Source organism: Carassius auratus, chromosome 14 (genome assembly GCF_003368295.1).
Source record: "Carassius auratus strain Wakin chromosome 14, ASM336829v1, whole genome shotgun sequence".
Lineage (NCBI taxonomy): Eukaryota > Metazoa > Chordata > Actinopteri > Cypriniformes > Cyprinidae > Carassius > Carassius auratus.
The window spans coordinates 16673971-16696576 of NC_039256.1; the positions used below are offsets into that span (position 1 = coordinate 16673971).

General features: G+C 36.6%; 2 protein-coding genes and 1 pseudogene across 2 annotated transcripts; 2 read left to right on the forward strand and 1 right to left on the reverse strand.

Annotated features, from left to right (window-relative positions):
- Positions 1–945: 945 nt before the first annotated feature.
- LOC113113309 (probable ATP-dependent RNA helicase DDX41) lies at positions 946–8910 on the forward strand (annotated as a pseudogene).
- A 662-nt stretch (positions 8911–9572) lies between these two features.
- Positions 9573–16555, forward strand: LOC113113832 (docking protein 3-like). The gene is made up of 5 exons (XM_026280326.1): positions 9573–10340; positions 11244–11552; positions 12499–12580; positions 14189–14358; positions 14993–16555. The coding sequence occupies exons 1-5, from the start codon at positions 10284–10286 to the stop codon at positions 16124–16126; spliced, it is 1752 nt and encodes a 583-aa protein (XP_026136111.1). The 5' UTR covers positions 9573–10283; the 3' UTR covers positions 16127–16555.
- Positions 16556–16668: 113 nt separating this feature from the next.
- On the reverse strand, positions 16669–18714 carry LOC113113833 (protein Fer3-like). The gene has a single exon (XM_026280328.1). The coding sequence runs from the start codon at positions 18384–18386 to the stop codon at positions 17688–17690; it is 699 nt and encodes a 232-aa protein (XP_026136113.1). The 5' UTR covers positions 18387–18714; the 3' UTR covers positions 16669–17687.
- Positions 18715–22606: the final 3892 nt, after the last annotated feature.

The window sequence follows — 22606 nt, forward strand, 5'->3', positions numbered from 1 at the left end:
GTGGCCCTTTTCCATAGCTTTGTATGTCTGCGTCATACTGTTTTTTTTTACTCATGTATCCCTTCTGGAAAAATCCCAAATACAGATATGACATTTTTTGGGGGAAATAAGGGTCTCTGGGCTTATGTAGACTACATCTCATTTGAAGGATCTCTTTTGAGAAAACTGAGTGTTTTTTTTTTTTTCATATTTTTCCGAAACCTTTGACTCTTTCCAGGTTATAATAAACTAGACGACATTATCTTAAACATTTGGAATGTAGATTTATACTATACCATTAATGGCCAAGTGTATGTTGGCTTTGTTTTATTTTATTATTATTTTTTATTATTATTATTGTAATTATTATTATTATTCACTTTTGATACTGTGAAAATCTTTCATGCAGAAAGATTAAAACATGACAATTTTGAGAAAAGAAACGTGTTGTGTTTGCTTTCTAACTTTATACTTTGGTATGAAAATGTAATATAAGAAAATGTGGTAATATAAGAAACCGCATGAATGGGAATTAGAAAATAAGATTTTTTATTATTATTATTATTTTTTTTAATCTGTCATTAAGTACCTTCGTAAAACCGTGTGACTTAATGATATGGTACATTGTCTTTGAGTACGATTGGCTGCTTTGGTCACGCTTCACTTTCATTGCTTTTGTTTGCTCTCAATGCAAATGCATAGTGACTGATCTGCACATTTCTTCTATCTACTAGTTTGTCTCACAGAAAGAAAGTCGTACAGGTGCAAACATCATGGTGATAAAAACTAATATATATATATATATATATATATATATATATATATATATATATATATATATATATATATATATATATATATATATATATATATATATATATATTCTTTTACATTTTCAAAATACCTTGGTTCGTACCTTTTGGGTCTACGTAGTGTACGTAAGCTGTACGTCACGCTTCCGTGGAACATTAGCAGCGTGACATGCTAGCTGGCTAGTGTATAAACAATGCTTGTTTTGGGTGTAATGTAACATTTATCTGTCTAATTATTGTACTAAATATCTTCGCTAAATTATAACCTTAAAGCTTATAACAGCGAGTATCATGGGAACGGAAAACCCACCCAAAAAGGTGAGTTTTAATAATAACGCACCTTGATAAGTAAATAAATTCGAGCAACAGGTTTAACCCCATTCACTGTATAAAAAATGTAAAAGATTTTTCTGTACAGGTTACCTGATGTGTAATGACGTTTTAGAATTTTATAAAGCGAATTAAAATGTATCGAAAATAAATAGCTTTAGTGTAATTTATATAAAACAGTAAGAAGATAATATTTGGTTCTGAACTGCTACATAACTTCATGTGATGCTGTATGTATGACATGTATGCAGTTTGTATTATATGTAACACTTTGTGACTTATGTTATTGTCAGAGAAACTATTCAGAGAAGTCAGGATCAGAGGGCTCAGAAGATGATGACTGCCGTATGTTCCTGTTAAGATCAGAAAACAGCAGATGGTAGGCAACTGCTACTAAGATTACAGCGATAAGTCATGCTTTTGCTGTTCTATGTCCTAGCATCCTAATGCCTGTGTTTATTTGATATGACTCTAAGCTCCAGAAGGTGATGCGTTTTCATGGGAAAGCACTCACAGAGGAGGAACAGAAAGATAGTGGCAGAGAGCAGAAAGATGAGGATGAGGGTCTGGGTCCCCGATCAAATGTCTGTCTGCTGGACCAGCACCAACATCTCCAGGAGAAAGCTGAAGGTCTTTACACCCTCCCCTGTGCTTCATTGCTTGTTTACGGTCTAATGCAGTGGGGTCTCAATCAGAGCGTCAATATAGGGAAATTAAGCAACCACAATTCATTTTATGATTCTATAAGTTTCAATAAACTTAAACAACAACAACAAATATTTTTTGCTTTGAGAAAGAAATATGATTAACATCAAAGTTAACATCTTTATTGTATTTTTAGCATTCAATTAATTTTATTAATAATTTAAGTAATTCAATCATGTTGCAGCCACCATGTTTGTTAAGTCCACTTGGTTTAGAACCACTCTACAAATAGAGTTTGGAGAGCGTCATTTCAGTCTTTCTGTTGGGATATTCCGTTTTTAATTTTTGTAAATTGAGTATTTATAATGAGTTCTCTTTAAAAAAGCTTATCACATTATTAAAATGCTTTAGTTTGTCCAACCTATGTGTGAAAATCAATGAGTCAAAATGAAATATAAACCTGGAAGTACATAAAGATCTAGTTTTTATAGAAATTATTATTATTAATTTTTTTTTATGTAAGTGATTCAAGTATTAAAGATTTTTGCACAAAGATTCTAGGCTACTAATCAAATAAGAAAACCAATAGTTTTTTGTTGTTTTGTTTTGTAAATACAACATCAATTCTTAAGTAGTTTCATTTTGTCTTTTTTTATTTTCATTTGTTATTTATCCTAAAATCTTATTAATAATTGCAGCTCGAAAGGATTCTACCAAGGAGAAACGGTTGAAAGAGGAAGAAAAGATTCTGGAGAGCGTGGCTGAAGGCAGAGGTAAGCGACGACAGAATAATTTACCAGATTAATCAATGTATTGGTTATAAGTACTTATCATCATAAAAAAGCATATTGTAATATCTTTATCACCTCTAATGTCTGTGAAGGAAATAGCCAAAGGTATCACATATGAAGACCCAATAAAAACAAGGTGAGCTGCCTTTAACTTTCCATTGATTCATCTTTTTTTTTGTGTGTGTGTGCAAATTATGACAACAGCAATTATCTTATTTTCTCTTCAGCTGGAATGCACCCTGTTACATTCTTTGCTAATGGCCTGCTCTCAACTTTAATGGTCTTTGCAGCAGTCCTGAAAGGACTGAAGACACATGTTCAGATTCAAGGAATACCAACCATGTGAGTTGCATGTGGGCTTGAGGTAATATTTAGCAATTATCATGCAATATCAGGAGGTTATGCATGTGTGTGTGTGTTATGTATATATATATATATATATATATATATATATATATATATATATATATATATATATATATATTTGTAGTTATAAAATGAATTTTTGTTTTAGTCTCTCTGGCAGGGAGGGACATGATTGGCATTGCCTTTACTGGCTTGTTTTCACGCTGCCCATCATTAAGTTTTGTCTGGAGCAGGAGAAACGGCCACCCTTCTGTAAGAGAAAGGGACCATCATCTGTCCTTCTGTAAGCCCACATCCTGTGTCATCTGCCTGAAAAATGAGAAGCCCATTACCTGTATGTAACAAGTATTTCACCATATTTCATCATACAAATCATAAGCCAAGAGCCAGACAGGACAGACACCAGAGAGCAGCAGTATGGTCATTTATTTATTGCGTGTCTTTCTCTCCATCTGTAGAGGGAGCTGGCGAGACAGACACGTAGTATCATTGAATACTACTGGAAACTCTTCGAGGATGAAGGTGCTCCTCAGTTGCGCTGTGCTCTGTGTATTGGGGGCATGTCTGTCAAAGAACAGATGGAGGTGGTAAAACAGTGAGTCATATTGTTTAAAGAGTTTAAATATACACCTCATGAAGTTTAAAGAGGAAAAGGTCAAAAAGATTGAGACATTGAAATGGCTTTTTTTGTGGATTGCTGGTTGCTTTAGAAATCCCTTATAAACCTGAGAATGACTGTGTGATTGTAGCAGGGTGCACATGACGGTGGCCACTCCAGGCAGACTGATGGACCTGCTGAACAAGAAGATGGTTAGTCTCGATATCTGCCGCTATCTGGCTCTGGACGAGGCTGATTGGATGATTGACATGGGTTTTGAGGAGGACATCAGGACCATCTTCTCTTACTTTAAGGTACTTTTGTGCAAATCTCATGGTACTGTTTAGGTTATATAGCATTTAGTCAGTAAATATAGTCAAATGTTACCCTCCCTTTTTCAGTGTTTTCTTAAATATTTAGTGGCTTTAGAACTCGGAAAAATAGTGTTTTAGAGGTATCGAATGTTTTTTTTGTTTGTTTTTTTTTTTTTTATAACCAGATTGCTTTTTTTTGCTCATTATTATGATTTTATTAAGGGTCAGAGACAAACGCTACTTTTCAGTGCCACTGTGCCCAAGAAGATCCAGAACTTTGCCAAAAGTAAAAGCTTTAGTGAAACCCATCACCATTAATGTGGGCAGAGCTGGAGCTGCAAGCTTGGACGTCATCCAGGTAAGACATTTAGATTCAGGCGAGGCACAGCATTATTCTTTCCTAGTGTTCCTTTCCATCCTTTTAGTTGTTCTGTAAACATTGCCAAGGTCAATTTTTGTTTTCTTTGTATTTTTTTGGAGTGTTGCGAAACACACACTACTGTTTTAAAAGTTTGGGTTTTTTTTTTTTTTGAGGTATTAATACATTTTATTCATCAAAGATGCATTGATCAGGTTGTCCGCGGGGTTGTAAAAGGTAGTAAATGAAATTAGCCAAAATTAAGGGTATTAAAAAGTAATAAACGTCATCTGACGAGGTATTACATTTTTGAGCTAAATATTTTTAGATACATTTTAAATTTGTGTTAAGTGCACAAAATTTCTAAAATTTCTAAAATCTAAAATTTAGTTCTAAAATTTGTGTGGATTTATTTATATGTTGAGAGAAGGACCTGAGAGATATCATGTGAGGTGTTCATTCGAGCGCACTGAAACAAACTGGGTAACTGACTGGATTGCTGCCAAACGCAAGCTCGCTTCCATTCAGTCATCAAAACATGGGGAAATGCAAGTTTTCTGACCAATTTTCACAAAAGATCGCACATTTTCATAATTGCCACGAAATACCCGCATAACCTGGAGTTAGAAGTGTCCCGTGATGTCATCGCAATGCATTCAGTCAAAGAAAGACCTTGGTTGTTTCTTACCGTGAGTGGTGTATTTCTGTAAATGGCAACGGGCCACTGGGAGGAGCCAGAGGAGCTTGATTTTTTTTTTTTTTTTCCCACAGATTATCTGTCATATTATACTGTCAGGACATAATGACAGGTTTAACAAATATGTAAAAAATACATTTTTTACAAAAGTTACCTACTGCAGCTTTAATAGGTTTCCCCCATGTATAAAACTAAAAGTTTTATAATGTAGGAAAGTAAACACTTAATAAAAAAAAAAAAAGATGATCACTATTAGATGGCTGCAGAGAAGTACTTATAGGCCATTTCCACTAATATAGCTTACATGTTTTTGTATTCATTAAATTATATTTAGACATTATGAATGACAGTAATAAAAGTACATTTGATCAGATGTAATATATTTATTACATATATTTATTATATTTATCTGCTGTGCACTGGAGCCACTTTCTGTTCCTGTGGCTCAAGTGGTAGAGCATTGCGTTAGCAGCGCAGGGCTGTTGGTTCGATCCCCAGGGAACACATGTTAGGTAAAAAATGTTAGCCTGAATGCACTGTAAGTCCCTTTGGACAAAGCATCTGCTAAATGCATAAATTTAATTTACTCTGATAAACGTCTCAGAAGCGGTTTTACATGCATTCTAATAAATGTCTATTTGACATCTGACATGAAACATCTTAGATATGTACTGCAGATGAACAAGCACTCTTAAAAATACATATTGCATAAATGCAGACATTAGATGTCTCTGAGATGTAAATGTGTGATTAAGGTGCTTTACTGTCAGGTGCTGGAGCCACCTTCTGTAGAACTTAATGGCACTAGTGCAGGTGTCCTCAAACGTTAGTCTGAAGACCTACAGTGGTTCTCGAAGTCAGAAAAGTCATAACAGTGTTAGAAGAATGTTCTCTGTGGTATATTTTCACTGCAAAACAGTAAGAAATGCCGCAAATATAATTGCAAATTTTGAGAAAAGCTGCAGCAAAATCAGTAATTTTGATCGCAAAAATCACAAAAAAATAAAAACAAATTGTAAAATCCTCTAAACCCTGTTTGGTAGACCTATAAGCTTACCTAGTTGTTTGTATTTTAACATTTTCTTGAATTTGTTTGTGATCATTTTATTATTTAGCCTACTGTTGCTTTTCGGTGATGGTAGCTATAATATTGGAAAATGTGTTTAATTAAATGGAGGTTGGAGTAGACTAATTTACCTGTTAAATATGCAGATTCATGGTTAATATCTCCAGTCTAGGCCACAAGCAGGCAGGCCATGGGGTCCTGCTCCACCTCTCAAATTGACTAAATATCTAGCCTCTCAGAAAATATTAGGCTTTCCAAATACCACCATTGTGACTAACATTGACATGGCTTGTGGTGGGCATAGTGTTATAGACTCATTGTGATGCTTAATCTGAAGGTTTAGCATGGCTCTGATAAAGCCAAACATAAATTATAAAGATTTTGTTTAAATGATTTTATTGCATGTTTAAGTGTATCCTGAGTACCACCAATAGTGAGTCACAGCTGGAGAACCAATGATCTAACTTTGACAAAACAGTCCTGACATATCTATCACTGTCAAATATAGCCCAACACTTGGCTCATGTTTTACTTTAGGTTAATAATGCTATAATTATAGGCTAAGGTTGTCTAATAAAGCAATAAGCCCCGTGAAGCCGTGTTTTCTGCGAAGCCATTGTAACATCTTGATTAATCCCTCTGCTTTACTTAAATGTATCAGCTTAATTTATTTTAATAACACATGTGCTTACTTCATGGCCACCTCTTTTTTAGATTGCTCACACATCAGACTTCCTGACTAATGATCTATGAAAAAGATGTCTCCTTCCTCCTTCTATTCTTATCTCTGGGGCGGTTTTTGAGTCCAGTGTTGATGTTAAGATGTAATGACCTCCTTACATTGTGATGCAATATGTTATTCCATTTGGAAAGATATTTAATTTACAGTTGCAGCTTGAAGTCGCGCTGGTATTAAAAAATATTTTTAAGGTATTAAAAAGGTAGTAAAAGGTATTAAATTTAACTTAAGAGGTTCTGTATATACCATGTTAATTCAAATTCAAATCAAACGCCGTGGTATAGACATTTATTATTTTACAAAAGATTTATATTTCAAACACGTGCTGTTCTTTGTTTCAACTTTTTATTAAATAAAAATCCTAAAAAGATAAATCCCGGTTTCCATAAAAATATAAAGCAGCACAACTGTTTTAAATAAATTACGTGTTATTTTGCTTAGTTCAAATCATGGGAGAATCGCGATCTCTGTTTGAAACAAACAAACAAAACAAAAAAAAATCCAGAAGTGAAAACTATATTTTGATCAAATAAATTCTGCCTTTTTTACAGGACAGTGTGTATTTTTTACAATATAAGATGTATATATTTTAATGTGCTAAAATAAATATTTTTAATAATGCGTGTTGTGGGCGTGGCTTGTGCGTGTGGTTTAGGGCGGGGTCAGATTTTCCTTTTTTTGTCTCTAGCTGATCACATGCCTGATATATATACATCCTGTCACTTTTAGGAAGTGGACTATGTTAAAGAGGAGGCCAAAATGGTTTATCTCCTGGAGTGTCTCCAGAAGACCCCACCGCCAGTACGTAGCTTCTTGCTCTTCTTAAAAAATAAATTCTGAGAACCCTACATAATCATAATTCGAACAATCATCCTTCCCGTGTTGTTTTTTAGGTATTAATATTCGCTAAGAAAAAAGCAGAAGTAGATGCCATACGCAAGTATCTTCTGCTGAAAGGTGTTGAGATGGGGGCTATTCACGGAGGAAAAGGTTTGACATCATCCACCTCAATCTGCTTGTAGCACAAACACCATCAATTAGCTTTATGAATGCCATTTCCTGCAGCTACAAGTGCTCTCCACCGGGTGTCAGCTTCTGCTGTGGTCTGGCTCCTATTATAGCACTGTGTGATGAGGGTGCTAAACGTGTTCAAACTATGTCCGAAGATTGTCACCAGCAGCTAAGTGTATGTGGCTTCACTTGACCATGATCATGCACTAACAACTGCTGTTTGTTTTACCTTAAATATATAATCATTATGAATGTGACTGTTTAGCACAAAGGTAAACAGGACAATACAGTTCAACCACACGCTCCTCAATAAACAGTGTGTTATTTTTGAATTATGACTTGCCAGAGGAGATTGAGAACTATGGTACGTTTTTTAGATGATTGGTTTTTGGCCTTATTGGTTTGTATACACTACCGTTCAAATGTTTGAGGTCAGTAAGATGTATGTATTTATTTACACACAAAAGTGCCTTTATAATGCTACAGAAGAGTCTTCTGCTTTAAATAAACGCTGTTGTTTTGAGCTTTCTATTCATCAAAAAATTTAGGGACACCACTGTTTTCAGCATTTATGGGATATGGCAAATTACAATCATTTTTTTTCTGATGGATCATGTCACACTGAAGACTGGAGTAATGATGCTGAAAATTCAGATTTGCCATCACAGGAATAAAGTTATATTTGAAATTAAATTACAATAGAGTTCGCTGTTAGGGCTGTGGATTTAAAACCAATTTCTCAAATCAAATTGGTGTGATTTAGGATTAATTAATTAAATGACTGCTGGACCATCTGAGTTTATTTTGAGCAACAATAGTACAAGCACTTCTTTTAGGCCAAACATTTGACAGAAGTTTATACAACCACTAAACCAACTTTGAAACCAACTTGATAGGAAAAGTGAAGTAAGTTCTAAGATAAACTCCTGCATAATTTAACTGCAGCTGCCAGATGTTTGTAACGCATGCATGTCATTTTTATTTCAAAGTCCATAGAATAGGCAGAACTGGTAGATCTGGAAAGACTGGAGTTGCCACAACATTTATCTACAAAGGATGTGGTGTTTCTTTTTTTTTTATGTATAGATTTATCTTTGGTGTTTGTCTTTCCGTTTTCGTTTCTTGTCATCGTTAACTATCACACACAACACAATGATTTGTTTATTCAGAGAATATTGAGAAAATTGAGCATCAAAATCCTTTTTTTCAGATGAGTCTGTACAAATGGATCTGAAAGCTTTGTTGATTGAAGCCAAGCAGAAGGTTCCTCCTGTGCTGCAGGTTCTCTAGACGCGAGATGAGATGGTGCTGGATATTGGAGGTACACATTATGTACTTATTGCTGAAACAAGCTTATGTAGCTGGTTGAGCACATGCCCAAAATGATTGCAACATTACTGCACAAGAGACTTCGCAGTGCTCAAAAGTATAAGATATTTACCTCTTATTTTTCCATCCTAGGAGAGAGAGTCTCTGGATCAAAGGATCACAGACTGTCCCAAACTGGAGGCCATGCAGACAGAACAGGACACCAAAATCGGCCGCAAGGACTATCTGGCCAACAGCTCCATGGATTTTCAATGCTGTTTGTTACTTTGCCGTCAAATCTTTCTTGAGAGAGGCTCTTCGGTCTTAAATCATTCTGTACAAAGTCGTGGCCTAATGGTTAAAGAGTCGGACTCGCAATCGAAGGGCTGTGAGTTTGAGTCTCGGGCCGGCAGGAATTTTAGGTGGGAGAGTGCATGTACAGCGCTCTCTCTACCCTCAATACCACGACTGAGGTGCCCTTGAGCAAGGCACCGAACCCCCAACAGCTCCCCGGGCGCCGCAGCATAAGTGGCTTCTCACTGCTCCGTGTGTGTTCACGATGTGTGTGTGTTCACTGCTGTGTGTGTGCACTTTGGATGGGTTAAAAGCAGAGCACGAATTCCTAGTATGGGTCACCATACTTGGCTGTATGTCACGTCACTTACTCAGTTACTCAAAATGTATCATTCTTGGAATTGTACATTTGTTTATTCATTTCAGTCAAACTATTTCTTGTATTAATGCAGTCAAAAAGCCTTGTGTAAGAAAAAATATGAAAAAGTTAGCTTTTCCTTGTTCTGAGTTCTCAGTAGGTTTTGCTGCATAATAACATTGTCATATATTATTGTAACAGCTGAATTGTTAGGTGTTTGTCTGAAACCCACTCAGGGATGTTTTTGACAGTTAATTGGTTTTGTTTTTTTGCTGCACATCCAGTGTAAATAAATGATGACCGGCTTATGCCACCCTCTTTATTTTATAATGCAAACTGCAATAAAATTCTTCTCTGACATTGTCCTGTTTACAACCAAGTTTGGATGATTATTAATAAAAGAACACGTCAAGGTAAAGTTTTCAACTTTGGAGGAAATAAGTGGTGACCATTTTTAGCCGCCTGTTGGTGAATGACGTGGTCCCTTAACCTCACAGAAGCACTTGCTTAATATCAAGTTTAGCATCATACATCGTTTCTCTCTCTCTCTCTCTCTCTCTTTTGTCACCTTCTGTAGAAAATAGAGGAACTGGCGCACTTGGAGGCAAACAAGCACAATGGATGTAATCTCTAAAGAGGGTCTGCTCTTTTTGCAGGGGGTCAAGTTTGGGAAGGTGAGGTTGTTTACCGAAAACTTAAAAAATCATTTTACAAAATTCAAGAGTACTAATGCTATTTGATGCGCTAGTTTTTATTCTTTTTATATTACTTCTATTAATGGTATATTATATTCTGTTTCTTGCTCATCTAGCTGAGTTTATTAGCTAGTTCAGGTCATGAGATCAGATTGTGCGGGAATAAAAGTCAGTTAATTAAAATGTCAGACATATATTTGAAGGATATTAGATTTAAATTAATCTGAGATGTAAAGATTAAAGTTTACCATCTGAGGCAAAATCTTACATTTCTCTTCCCTGCACGACTTTCTTTAAGATAAAGTTAAGAGTTTTTTTATTTATTTTTTTGGTCCATAGCTAATGATCTCCAGTGTTGTTTAGTTATTAACATTCTACAAAGTCTTATCATTTGTGTTCCACAGAAGAAAAAAGTCATACAGATTTAGAACAACATGAGCCTGACTGAATTTTCATATGAACTATCCCTGTAATGTAATTTAAGTATGAAGTAATGATATTTTGGTTGGAAAAAGTTGGGATGTACCATTGATAATCACAGTTATAACAGCCTTAAAACATCCCTTTAAATATTTACAACAAGCCCAGCTGTACATTATTACTAGAGAAGGGAAACGGCAGCTGGTTAACCACCTGAGGTGCTTCCATCTTCATGGTAGCGTTTAATGGCCATGAATCATGCATGGGAGATAAAACGAAGAACCGTTTCAGAACTTCTGCTCCCTCTGGCGTGTTCTCCCAAATATCTAACCGGTCTTAATGGAGGAGTATTGAACCAGAGAGTTTGATGTTAAACCCTTCCGAGTTATGTGCCGAAATAATTCATTTTCTTCAGTCTGCCGTAGCCTCAATTAAAACTAACATCTCCCCTTGTTCCTGCAGAAGATCTGGCGGAAATCCTGGCTGATTCTGTTTGAGCCCAGTCCTGCAGGTATCGGCCGGATGGAGCTGTATGACATGCGTGATAGAGGGGGACTGACGGGGTCCGCCATCCCGAGGCCTTCAGGGCTCAGGAAGATGGACAAACGGGTGATCCGCCTGACAGACTGTCTGAGCATCACTCCAGCCCCAGGAGAAAGCTGTCCCACAGGTTGCTCTGCCTTCTTTTTAAACACCATCTCATCCACCTACACCATCGCTGCCCCCTCCCAGGAGGACTGGATAAATGTTCTGTGCCAGGTAGCATTTCAGGTAAGGTCAAGTCAAACAAGCCAAGGCTTTATTTACAATTCGCTTTATACAGTAATAAACAGGGAAATAACACAATCGGTGATGCACACGTCATCAAATATAAGACTTCTGCTCACTTTTACAAAGCCAATAATGTCATCATTCTGATTTATTAAGTTTGAGTTTTTTTTCTCACCCTGTGGTGTAAGTACAGTCAAATCATTAATATCACTGAATATTTAGTCTCTTTTATACCCCAACTAAGCAATCCAAAGGTGGATTATGGATACGGGCAAACCCATATTTGACTTTTATTTGAATCAACTTGCATTGCATTCAAGGAAGACATTTAATCAATTCATGCATTCCTTGGGAATCGGATTGATGACCTCGGCATTGCTAGGACTTTATTCTACCGTTTGAGCTACATGTGTCAAAGTGAAATTGAAAAACAAAAAAAAACTATGCCAGGTAATACCAAGATTGTTTAATCAGAAATATGGATGATAGTGTTCAATTCTGCCAAGACGTTGGATCCAGACTCTTTTCCAGACCCCATCAGTCCATTTTAATCCATTCTGATATCCAAAGGCAAGTTTGTCTGATACCATAAACTAGTTAACACTACATTTTGTCTCATATTCAATCTGCAAGACCAGAAACCAAAAGAAAAAGGATTGGTGAAACAAGTTTATTAAATAATATTTGTTGCATCTCTCTCGTAACATAAAGCAAGTCATAATGAAGGACATTTTCCCACTACTAAAGTAACTAAAGTCAACATATTTATGAAGTTAAGGTACAGCTTTCACACAACTGCTAAACCATCACAGAGGAAGTGTTGATAACCGCACCTTTGAGTATGTGATTGCACAAAAGTTTTCTTAAACTTTTTTTTTTGCAAAGAATGATATGATAAAAAAAAGAGGAATTACTAATGTACTTATCCACTTTCTGATATTTTTAGAAGACCAAAAGAACCGAAGATACCATTAAAGATAAATGTACGACACCGGCTGACAATGACCTCTACTCCACCTGGGGAGCAGGTGAGAATGGGCTCAAATACTCTTCTCTAGCAGCAAAGCTGATGCAGAACTACAGTGACGATTATCTGCTGTTAACCTAGGTGTTACCAAACTGTCTGTTGCAGTTGAGCAAGAGGGTGTGTCTTAATAGTGCAGATGAACATTTCCATTACTCAGTGTTTTTATTGAGGTCAGACATGCGTGGCCTTTTATCTACATAGATCGAAAAAAAATAAGAGCACAAAATGGTCACTCTCAAACATATTATTTGATAATCAGTCGATTGTCATGAATTAAAACAATTTAGTTAAAATCTTCACAAAAATGGCATGTCTATCTATCTATCTATATATCTACATATATCTATATATATATTGAAAGCTGTTAGTATACAATTAAGAAAATAAATAGGATAGTTTCTCAATTTAAATACCTGTTTCATATTGATTAAATTTATAGTGTTTAGATTCAAGTTTGTGTTCAGTTTAAGTTTTTGTATTTTTTTTCTTATTGTTGGTTTCCTGTACACATACAGACGGATATCTTTGGTATTGCAGAATATTTTATGGTTTGCTTTTTCAGCTTCTGTATTTTAATCTTATTTAGAAGAAATTGGTTTGAGGGTTTATCATCTTCCTCATAGAAAAGTTTTAGGTAACGCATACTTCATTTTTAATTTTCTTAGTATTACAATGCTCACCCAGTAGTGTTAAATAACAGATGCTTTTTTGCAAAGTTACTTTTTTTTGGTAAATGATTAGCCGTTGAGTTTTAGAGAAACCGTTCATTCTCAAGCTGATTTGTAACACAGATAACGGTAATGCTTTGGAACACAAAGTAACTTGGGAAATTCCCGTTTAAACTCATTCCGGTCGGTCACTGTGAAAGAACACAATTTTGTTCTTATCTGAAACATGTTTTTGAGCCACACAGATGTACTGTTGTGAGGCAATAAATGCAAGCGTGCATAAAAGTTTTCAAGGTTTTAGGAACTAAGGTCCCTTTGTACATTTAGTACAGTTACAGCACTGCACTAGTAGATACACAGTTGTTAGTAGTTTTATTTTTAATAAATTCAGAAAAGTCTTTATAGAGTTGAAAGACTTCTGTTTTCTTACATATATGAATATGTATGTGGTAATATGTAACTAGAATCAAACTTGGACTGCAGATTAAAAAAAAAAAAATGTATAATTGATGAAGTAGTTAGTTTACTAGGCTGATTGTTATAAACTTTTTAGTTTGTCTATAAAAAATACTTTCTCAGTTCAAATGAATATTTCATGTCTATGTACTGTGCTTATTTATTTAGTAAGTAGTATACTATAAGTAGTAAAAAGTAGTTTAGTCTTTTCAACCCCTTTTGGATATACTGATGCAAGAAATGTGAAGATGATTTGGAGGAAATTAGGTATACAGCCTTTTTTATTTATTTATTTACATTTTGAATATTGAAAAATCAAGATTGTTTCTAGATCAACCTTTCATTTATTCCGTTTCACTGCTCCGTAATTTTTGGCAACTGCTGTAAAATACATTTAGTTCTGTCTTCATGTTAAATTCAAGAGGTCTGACCTCAGAGATTGAGGGGTTTTGTGAAGAGATGTTTTTATGAATTCCACCCCACAGGCCAGTTCCAGGTGACAGTCCAGAGCACAGATGCGTCTCAAAGGTGCAAGATGTCTGGGTCATACCTGCTGTCTTCTGAGAAAGAGGCTATTTGTCTGCTGGACCTTAAGACTGGACAGGCCATCTACCACTGGCCCTACAGGCTCCTCAGGAGGTTTGGCCAAGTCAAGGTGCCTCATGAGAAAAAAAAAATCTGAATCATCATGTTTGCTCATATAAACTATTTACTGTAAAACTATACACTACTGTTCAAAAGTTTGGGATAGATTTATTTTTATGTTATGATGACCAAAGCTGCATGCGAATTAGCTGAAAAATATAGTAATCTAAATATTACGAATGTTTTAAAATGTAAATGTATTCCTGTGATGGCAAAGCTGAATTTTCAGCAGCAATTTCTACAGTTTTTAGTGTCACATGATCTTTCAGAAATCATTCTAATATGCAGATTTGCTGCTTAAGAAACATTTATTGTTAGTAGTAGTAGTAGAAGTAATACTAGAAGTACTATCAGTGTTGAAAATAGTCGTGCTGCTTTTGTGGAAACGGTAAATAATTTTTCAAGGATTTTTTTGATGAATGGAAACTGAAAATTTTTGTAACAGTTCAAATGTATTTACGGTTTCTTTTGATCAGTTAAATATGGCCTTCCTGAATAAAAGTATTCATTTAAAAAAATAATAATAATAATTCTCACTGACCACAAATGTTTGAATGGTAGTGTTTGTGATGAAATAGCATGTGTCTTTTTAAACATTAGTTCACATTTGCTTTATTGATTCAATATTTATTGTTTTTTTTCAGGGGGGAATAATGATTGAGGCAGGTCATCGCTGTAACACTGGGGAGGGTCAGTTCATTTTCTTGTCAAAACAGGGGGCGCAAATAAAAAGGGCCATTGAAGAGGCCATCATGCACCAGAGTGTCCAAGAACTGCTGGCACAAGCCACCGCTCTTCCGCAAGAGACCGCCCCCAAGCCCCCCTCGCCTAGAAGCAAACCACGGGGCAGGCCCAAGGTAAAAAATATTCCTCCGATCAATGTGAATCAAGATCCACCATCCATACCACAAGCCATTCCACCCCCACCACCTTTACCAAAACCCAAAATACAGGGTAGGGACAAAACGAAGATCAGTAAGCAACCTCAAGGCAACAAGAATCAGGAAAGACCTTGCCCACCTATACTTAAAAAACCCGGGCAGCCAATACACAAGATCATTGGAGGTGTTCTCACCCTCCAGAATGTCCAAAAGGGATCATCCACTCCTCCTCAACAAGCCCCACCACTACCGCCCCCCTTGCCTAAATCCAAACCACAGGACAGGCCTAAAGTGAAAAAGCTTCCTCCAATCAATACAAATCAAGATAGACCCTGCCCAACAGTACCACGCAGATTCATCTCCTTACCAGATCCACCACCTTGCGTCAAAAGCCCAGTAAGTAGCTCGGATGAAGTTTTGTATTCGGCAGTTTTTCATCAACCAAAGCCAAGATCAAAAATTGATCTCCCAAAAGTTCCAACCCCTCCGAGTCTACCACCAAACACGGATACAGATGTAAACGTGGATGAAGAGAAGGAATGGAAATTACCACAAGAACCCTCTGAGGACAAAAATGAAGAAGCTCCCTACACTAACTGGACAGAGAAGAGCACTGGTGAGCAGGATCAATCAGATATTCGGGACCTTTATAGCACAGTGAATTTTGCAGCTAAACGTAAGAACAGACAGACTGAGGACAGTGATGATCAAGAGCAGCCTAACACTGAACAACAAGCTCCTGTTATCACTTCCAGTGAAATCCCTGTCGACTTCAAAGAGACCCTTTCTGGCATTCTGTTTAAAGATCTGTCTAAAATTCCACCCCCATTTCCGCCCAGGTCACGTGGGGGAAGCAGAGAACAGTTAGATCGACTAGATGAGCAGATGACTGATTGAGGTTTTTATTGTCTACAGCTGAGGTCAGTGTCATTGCTAGCCTGATTATTGTGAGTGATATGCGTTAAAGTGTGCGATAAGCCTTAACATGAAACTTTTACTAATAATATGCAGAATATGTAGGTCTAATGAGATGGTTAAATATAAGGACAATTATATTTTTTAAATGTAAATGATCTTTATTGAAAATGTTTTGTAAGATATATTGTATAAGTGTGTATATTTGTGTATAAGTTGTTTAAAATGGTTTGTTTTTTAATAATCAACAAATTATTTAATGTAAAGGAATAGTTAACCCCAAAAGGTGATGGTCCCAACAAAGTTGAATAGGGTTTTATTTATGTTTTATTGTTATTTCTTTCCTTTTTTCTTTTTCTTTTTTCCCACACAGGGGACCAGCAACTGTTTGGTTGCCCACATTTTCCAAAATGTCATAGTTTATGTAAAAAAAAAAAAGTAATACAGGTTTGCCACATTTTCCAAAATGTTGTCGTTTGTTAAAAAAAATAAAATATTAATAATATTAATACATGTTTCGAACTTCAGGCTGAGTAAATGATTATGAAATAATTTTTATTTTTAGGTGAAATATTCCTTTCATTTGTTTTATCCAGTGCAATCCGATTTGAAGCTCTTTCCTGCCTCCAAACCCTGACTACAGCACGAGCCAATAGAATTTGATTGCAGACCCTGAATGAGCATTTCATTGGTTAGAATACTTAACGAACTTTTGTCTATGGTGATCTGCTGACCAAATGAAAGACAGTAATAAGAGCCAGTCTAGTACAAAACAAATGAAGTATTGTAACTCATTAGACTATTATTCATTTTAATGTTCAACAAAATTCATACCTCCATACCATTCAAAATGGAGGGAAAATGTATGAATTTGTCTTGTTTTTATTTGTGATGTAAATCCGTTTCAAACCTGAGCGACTCTTTTGAGCGAATCAGTTTAGTGAATGATTTAAATGACTCGTCCAGCTCAGAAAATACGCGTTCTTTGTCGCCACCTTTCGTAACTATGCAACTTAAAGAAAAAAGAAAAAACTTGTCCGGAAAAATAATTTTTCAGGTAAACGGTTTCAAAAGATAGTAGTGATGGTTGTGAAATATGATACCTTTGGTATGAAAAAAAAAATCCGTGTTGTTCACTTAATTGTTATAAAGTACGTATGGATTGAAACTATTCGAATAAATATATGAAAAGAAAATCTTTATTAAACTTTTGTGGTAATAAAAAAAGCACAAAGTTACATAAATAACATTTTTGTCATTGCTGATGGAGGTTTTGTACATGTGAAGTGGAACAAAATCCAAATGTAGATGTCATAAAGTGCAACTATAGGGCTTGTATAGATGTTTTCATTCGTTTCTTCCCTTTCTTGTGAGTTTTCAGTAGTTTTGTCAATCAAGTAGGCTACTAATGAAGCGTTGTCTAGAACTAACCATCATCCATAAGGCCTATCTATTTTGGTTCTTTCAGTGTCTACTAAAACACAGACAGATAAATGATGATTGATCAGAATGTCACAGTTTCTAAGTCAATCCAGCAAAGCCGTCAGCGTCCTCCAGTCTGTGCGTCTTCCATGTCGCTGAAATGGGATGATTCGCCATCACTCGCATTGGACGTGACATCATTTTTCTCGGGAACAAAATTAGAAGAAGGTGCGTCCATTGCGTAAGGGATGCTGGTCCTCAAAGTCTGAGCTGAACTCCTGGGACCATGGTTCCCATGGTTACCAGACGCGCCGCATCCGTCCCGTAGATCAATGCACTCCGACTGCACGACACCTTCCAACAACTCGGACAGTTCAGTGATGTAAATCTGCGCCATTTGAAGGGTGTCATACTTAGACAGTTTTTTCTCGTTCTCCAAAGAAGGAATGACGCTCCTCAGTTTGTCAAATGCTCGGTTCAATCCGTGCATCCGCCGTCTTTCTCTGGCGTTGGCGGCCACACGTCTGTGTCTCTGAGGTCCGGTGAGATTGTGTCTGGTCCCATCATGTCCTTCAGATCTTCCCAGATCGGATTCCGCTGTCAAAGGACTGCTATCTCCGGACATGTACTTGTCTATGGCGGCATCCACCGACGTGTGTGCGTAGTGGTCACCTGAGGGCGAGTACGCAGGGGACGCGGAGGTCATCCAGGCCCGTGGGTCACTGCGGGTCAACCGCGAATGTTCAGAGAGGGTGAACTCCTCCGGTCGTTGGCGAAATTTCCCATCTGACCAGTGCAGATGTTTGGCTTTTGCTGTCATTTCCGGTATAATGTGCTAAAATAAAGTATGGAGAAAGCTGAACTCGAGCTGACTGTCTAGGGTGAGCCCTTTAACTTCAGACAGGATGCCTTATAGTGGCATCACCTCCTGTCTCTCCTCCCCTCAGTGCTCCTGTTGAGTGGCCACAGCCAATAGAAAAGCTCCTCAAACTTCCATAGAATAAAGAATAAAGAGTTGTTGTTTCCTCCCCTCACGTCAATTCTCCTGGAGTGATGGAAGATATTTTCCAAAGAATGATTGTCATTTATTTTATAGCCCTACGTTTAGATACGTGAATTAAAATACAGGCTACAATTATATATGTAACTTAGGACTATATTAACCATAATTTATTTTATACTTTTAGCCTGCATATTTTGTGATGTCTGGTGTTTTGTTCATATATTTTTACAACTTTAAATTAGCCTAACAAAACATAATCAGCGTTTAAATGATTTTGCATCGATTTTGAAAATTTAGAAATAAAACCCAAATGTCAAACTTCCAGGGACTTGATCCAAAATCCTTATCCACTTTATTCAAGATAAGCAACGGAATTGGCATCCAATAAAATCCAGCAAGAAACTTGCATAGCAGCGTCAAATTTCTTCTCAAATAAACTGTAAAGCTTGCAGCAATAAAACGAGCAGGTGGAAAGCAGATTGTGAGGCGCACCTGTCGTCAGAGAAGTCCAGGAAAACTGATAAGTGTCTTCAGACTCATCATAAATCATTTAGCAATGAAGCAAAACAATATTTGGACAAATCATAGGTGGAGTACTATTGAAGTAGCCAAACGAAACGGCCATGAAAAAAAAATGCAATTAGGCTATTGCTGCTTATATTAGCCTATCATCAGCTAACAGTCTACTTACAGCCTAAAACATAGTTTTTCTTTTAAAATTTGCTAAAATTAGGCTACATAAAAGTGATAAACCGCAGCATTTATGTTGTGTCGATATAAGGGTCTAATTCTGAATTATACGAAAACTACTCTGTTGCTATTATACCTCGTCAGGCGAAAGGGTCTTCTGTTCACATATTTAGATAACTTATCACCTTTGTGGTTACTGAAACATTTCAAATGCATTTAGACGCCTTCATTATATTTTAAACAGCTATAGCTGTATATATACTTCTTTCTCAGACAATAACAACACCACGGGCTATATATAACGTCCAAGTCAACGTCTTTTGGACACGAGACTGTTTTGTTCAAATGAGGTGATGGAGAGAGAGAGAGATAGCGCGCGCGCGTGATGACAGTGGCGGCACCTCTGAGGCTGCTAGTCATGAGGGTTGAATAGTAGCAAACTTCAGCCCAGTCAGCTGTTGTCCCCTGGCACCCGTCTCACAGTCAGAGGCCGAACACTAACGTCTCCCATATGCTGCGATGCGTCCAGGGATAGTTTAACAGCATCATCGTTTTAATTTACAGCGGCCAGCAGGCTACTCCTCTTCCCGCCTCATGCGCATGCAGTCCTTACAAGATGTATGAAAACTATTATTAAGCCACAGAAAAAAATACATAATGCCCTTTCACAGCAAGAACCATAACTTTACAGATAAAGATATTATATTAGCCTCGACACCAATAAATAAATTGTTTCGTTAATTAAAAGTTATTGGGTGGATTTGATCGATCATCAGATGGAAAACAACGATTCTTTGTCGTTATCATTATAACTGTGATGTGGATTCCTTAGGCTATTCTCAAAGACATAGAAATCTAAAAACTTTATGGTTATAGTTTTCGTTCTTGATGTGAACTTATAGGCTACTAAATATTTTTTCATTATTATGATTATTATTTTTGTGTATTTACCTAAGTAGCATATCTCATGTAGGCTAGCAGCATCTAAATCTAGCCTACTGCTTTTATCAAAGTTTATTTTTGAAGATAAGTTACCTACATTTTGTTTCTGTAGCCTATTTGTTCAATTCAGTCTTTTTTTTTTTTATTTATAAACAAGTGCACCATGTAACCTAAAATCTGCCTCGACTTCTAAATTCTAAATAGGCTATCTAAGTTTAATTTTGAAAATAGGTAGGCCTAGATACATTTTGTTTAATATCTGTAATTTGTTCCTTATTTATGCTCGTTTTGGTGACATTGTTGGAAAATAACACAGCAACTGTATTGAATATTTTTAAGGGAGAAGATGGCAGCCAAAATAGGCTACAGAAAAGCAGACCTACATTTGCTGAACAAAGAAACGTCAAAACAGATGCACAATAGAAAGTAAAAACATGCTAGAACTAGGCTACTCAGTTTTATCTGAACAGGCAATTATTTTCTGAAACTATAAAGGTCTGGAATTCCTCTCGGCCGCTCTGTTGGTGTGTGTGTTTGGAGACAGGCGGTAGATGTTAAATGTTGGTAAGGAAATCAGCGTGACCTGCTGGCCAGTCATCGGGTTAATGAGGCTTGCGCGAGCTGAATAAATGGGCACGCTCTCAGTCCAGGGGTTCTCCATTCATTTTTTACATGAATATTTAATTCTCGCTACCCTACTGCCAGCGCAACAGCCTGCAGCCCTGAGCAGACAGGGACACACTCCCCATCTGCTGTAGGCCCTGAGACGGGGGGCGGCGGCGGAGGACCGCGGAAGGTGTTGCGAGCACATCAAAGGTCAGTTTATGAGCCCCCATGGCGTCATAGTTATAGATGCACGTGTTTAGTCACGTTTAAAAAATATAATAACAATAAACCAACCTTGGGTCTACAGAATCGTCCAACTCTAAATGTTGAAAATTCATTATTACTATAACAATTAGAAGTGTTTATCCTGAATTTTTTGAGGTGCAAACGCAAACCACTTTGTTTGTTATGCGCTTCGTCAAACATCAGTTTACAGATTTTTTATAAGATTGGTTTTTGGTAAACTACCTCATTAATTAAAATATACAGCCAATGCTATTTTGACAACGCTATGCAACCTTCAGGCTTGGGATCTTAGTTCGTGAGCATCTTTTTAAGGTGAAAATATGCGCTAAGACAAACTTGAAAGTGTGCGTGCTAAATGTAGCACAGGTGCATAGCCTACTGTAGTAGGCAACAAAACTCCAGGAGTAGCTATAGAGCGTGAAACGATGGATCCTTTCTTTGGAACTCAGTCAAGCGCGGGTGAATGATCCTCGTTTGACCGGGGGCGCGCGTGCATCGCCTGTTTTTCTCCAGTTAATTAAAGACCTGCCGAGATCGAACGCTTCCACTTTTCACACAATAGACAATATCACAGGGAAACAGTGAAAATCGCTCGGTCTATCTCTATACCGCCCTTGATCTCAGCCCCATGTAATTATTCCAATTCAGCCCGAGGTACGGACGTGCTTCTTTAGATACTGACTTGTCACTCCAAATCTAATTTAGGGGTTTACCCGCAAATTAAGCAAATTAGCGGCCTCATTAATTTTGGGAAGGGAAGTAATATTGTGTTGAGCCTAAGGGCTCATTAAAATCCACAGTATATTTAGATGGATCAATGCAATCAATGATTTGGCTACAGTAACCATTCAATGCAGTTGTTCCATGTCTCCGTTATTTGTGAAACGTTAATATTTACAAAAAATCCGGAGACAGATAGTTGGTGACATAAGATGGTGTTGTCACCATTTCTGTTTTTAACCTTTGAATCAAAAGTTTTATTAGCCTACACAAAAGTGTGTTTTCTCTGTTAGTAGCTATACTTTGCCTAGGTTATTATTTTTTGTCAATCTTTCTAAATGTTGGTGTCAGTAAGATGTATTGTTAGTATTACTATAATTATTATTAGCCTATTATTAGGATTAACACGTCTCTTATGCTCACCAAGGCAACATTTATTTGATAAACAAACAAACAGATAAATAAACAAAAACAAACAGTAATAGGCTGTGAGGAATTGTTACAACTTAAAGTAACTTTTTTTCCAGTAGCCATTAGGTCTTAGGAATTTTTTTCCCCCTCTGTGTTGAAAGCTATGCTGCTTCATATTTTTGGGGAAACCACAATACACTCTGTGATGAATAAAATGTTTAAAGGAACATTTTTTTGTAATGATTTAAAAGTCTGTACTGTCACTTTTGATGCATCCTTGCTAAATAAAAATAATTTCTTTCAAAAAACTAAGCATTTCTTTTATAAGGTAGAATAGTTGTTGAAGATGGATTACTGAAAGTTATTATACAGTGTTATGGTAGTCTGAAAGTCAATAACTCAACAGCCAGTAAAGATGTACA

What these genes read in the sequence shown, in the direction of transcription:
- LOC113113832 (XM_026280326.1), top strand. Translation starts at nt 10,284, where the DNA reads ATGGATGTAATCTCTAAAGAGGGTCTGCTCTTTTTGCAGGGGGTCAAG. An exon ending in CTACTCCACCTGGGGAGCAG is followed by an intron (nt 12,581 to 14,188) that starts GTGAGAATGGGC and finishes TCCACCCCACAG; the next exon opens with GCCAGTTCCAGGTGACAGTC. An exon ending in GGAGGTTTGGCCAAGTCAAG is followed by an intron (nt 14,359 to 14,992) that starts GTGCCTCATGAG and finishes GTTTTTTTTCAG; the next exon opens with GGGGGAATAATGATTGAGGC.
- LOC113113833 (XM_026280328.1), bottom strand. Translation starts at nt 18,386, where the DNA reads ATGACAGCAAAAGCCAAACATCTGCACTGGTCAGATGGGAAATTTCGC.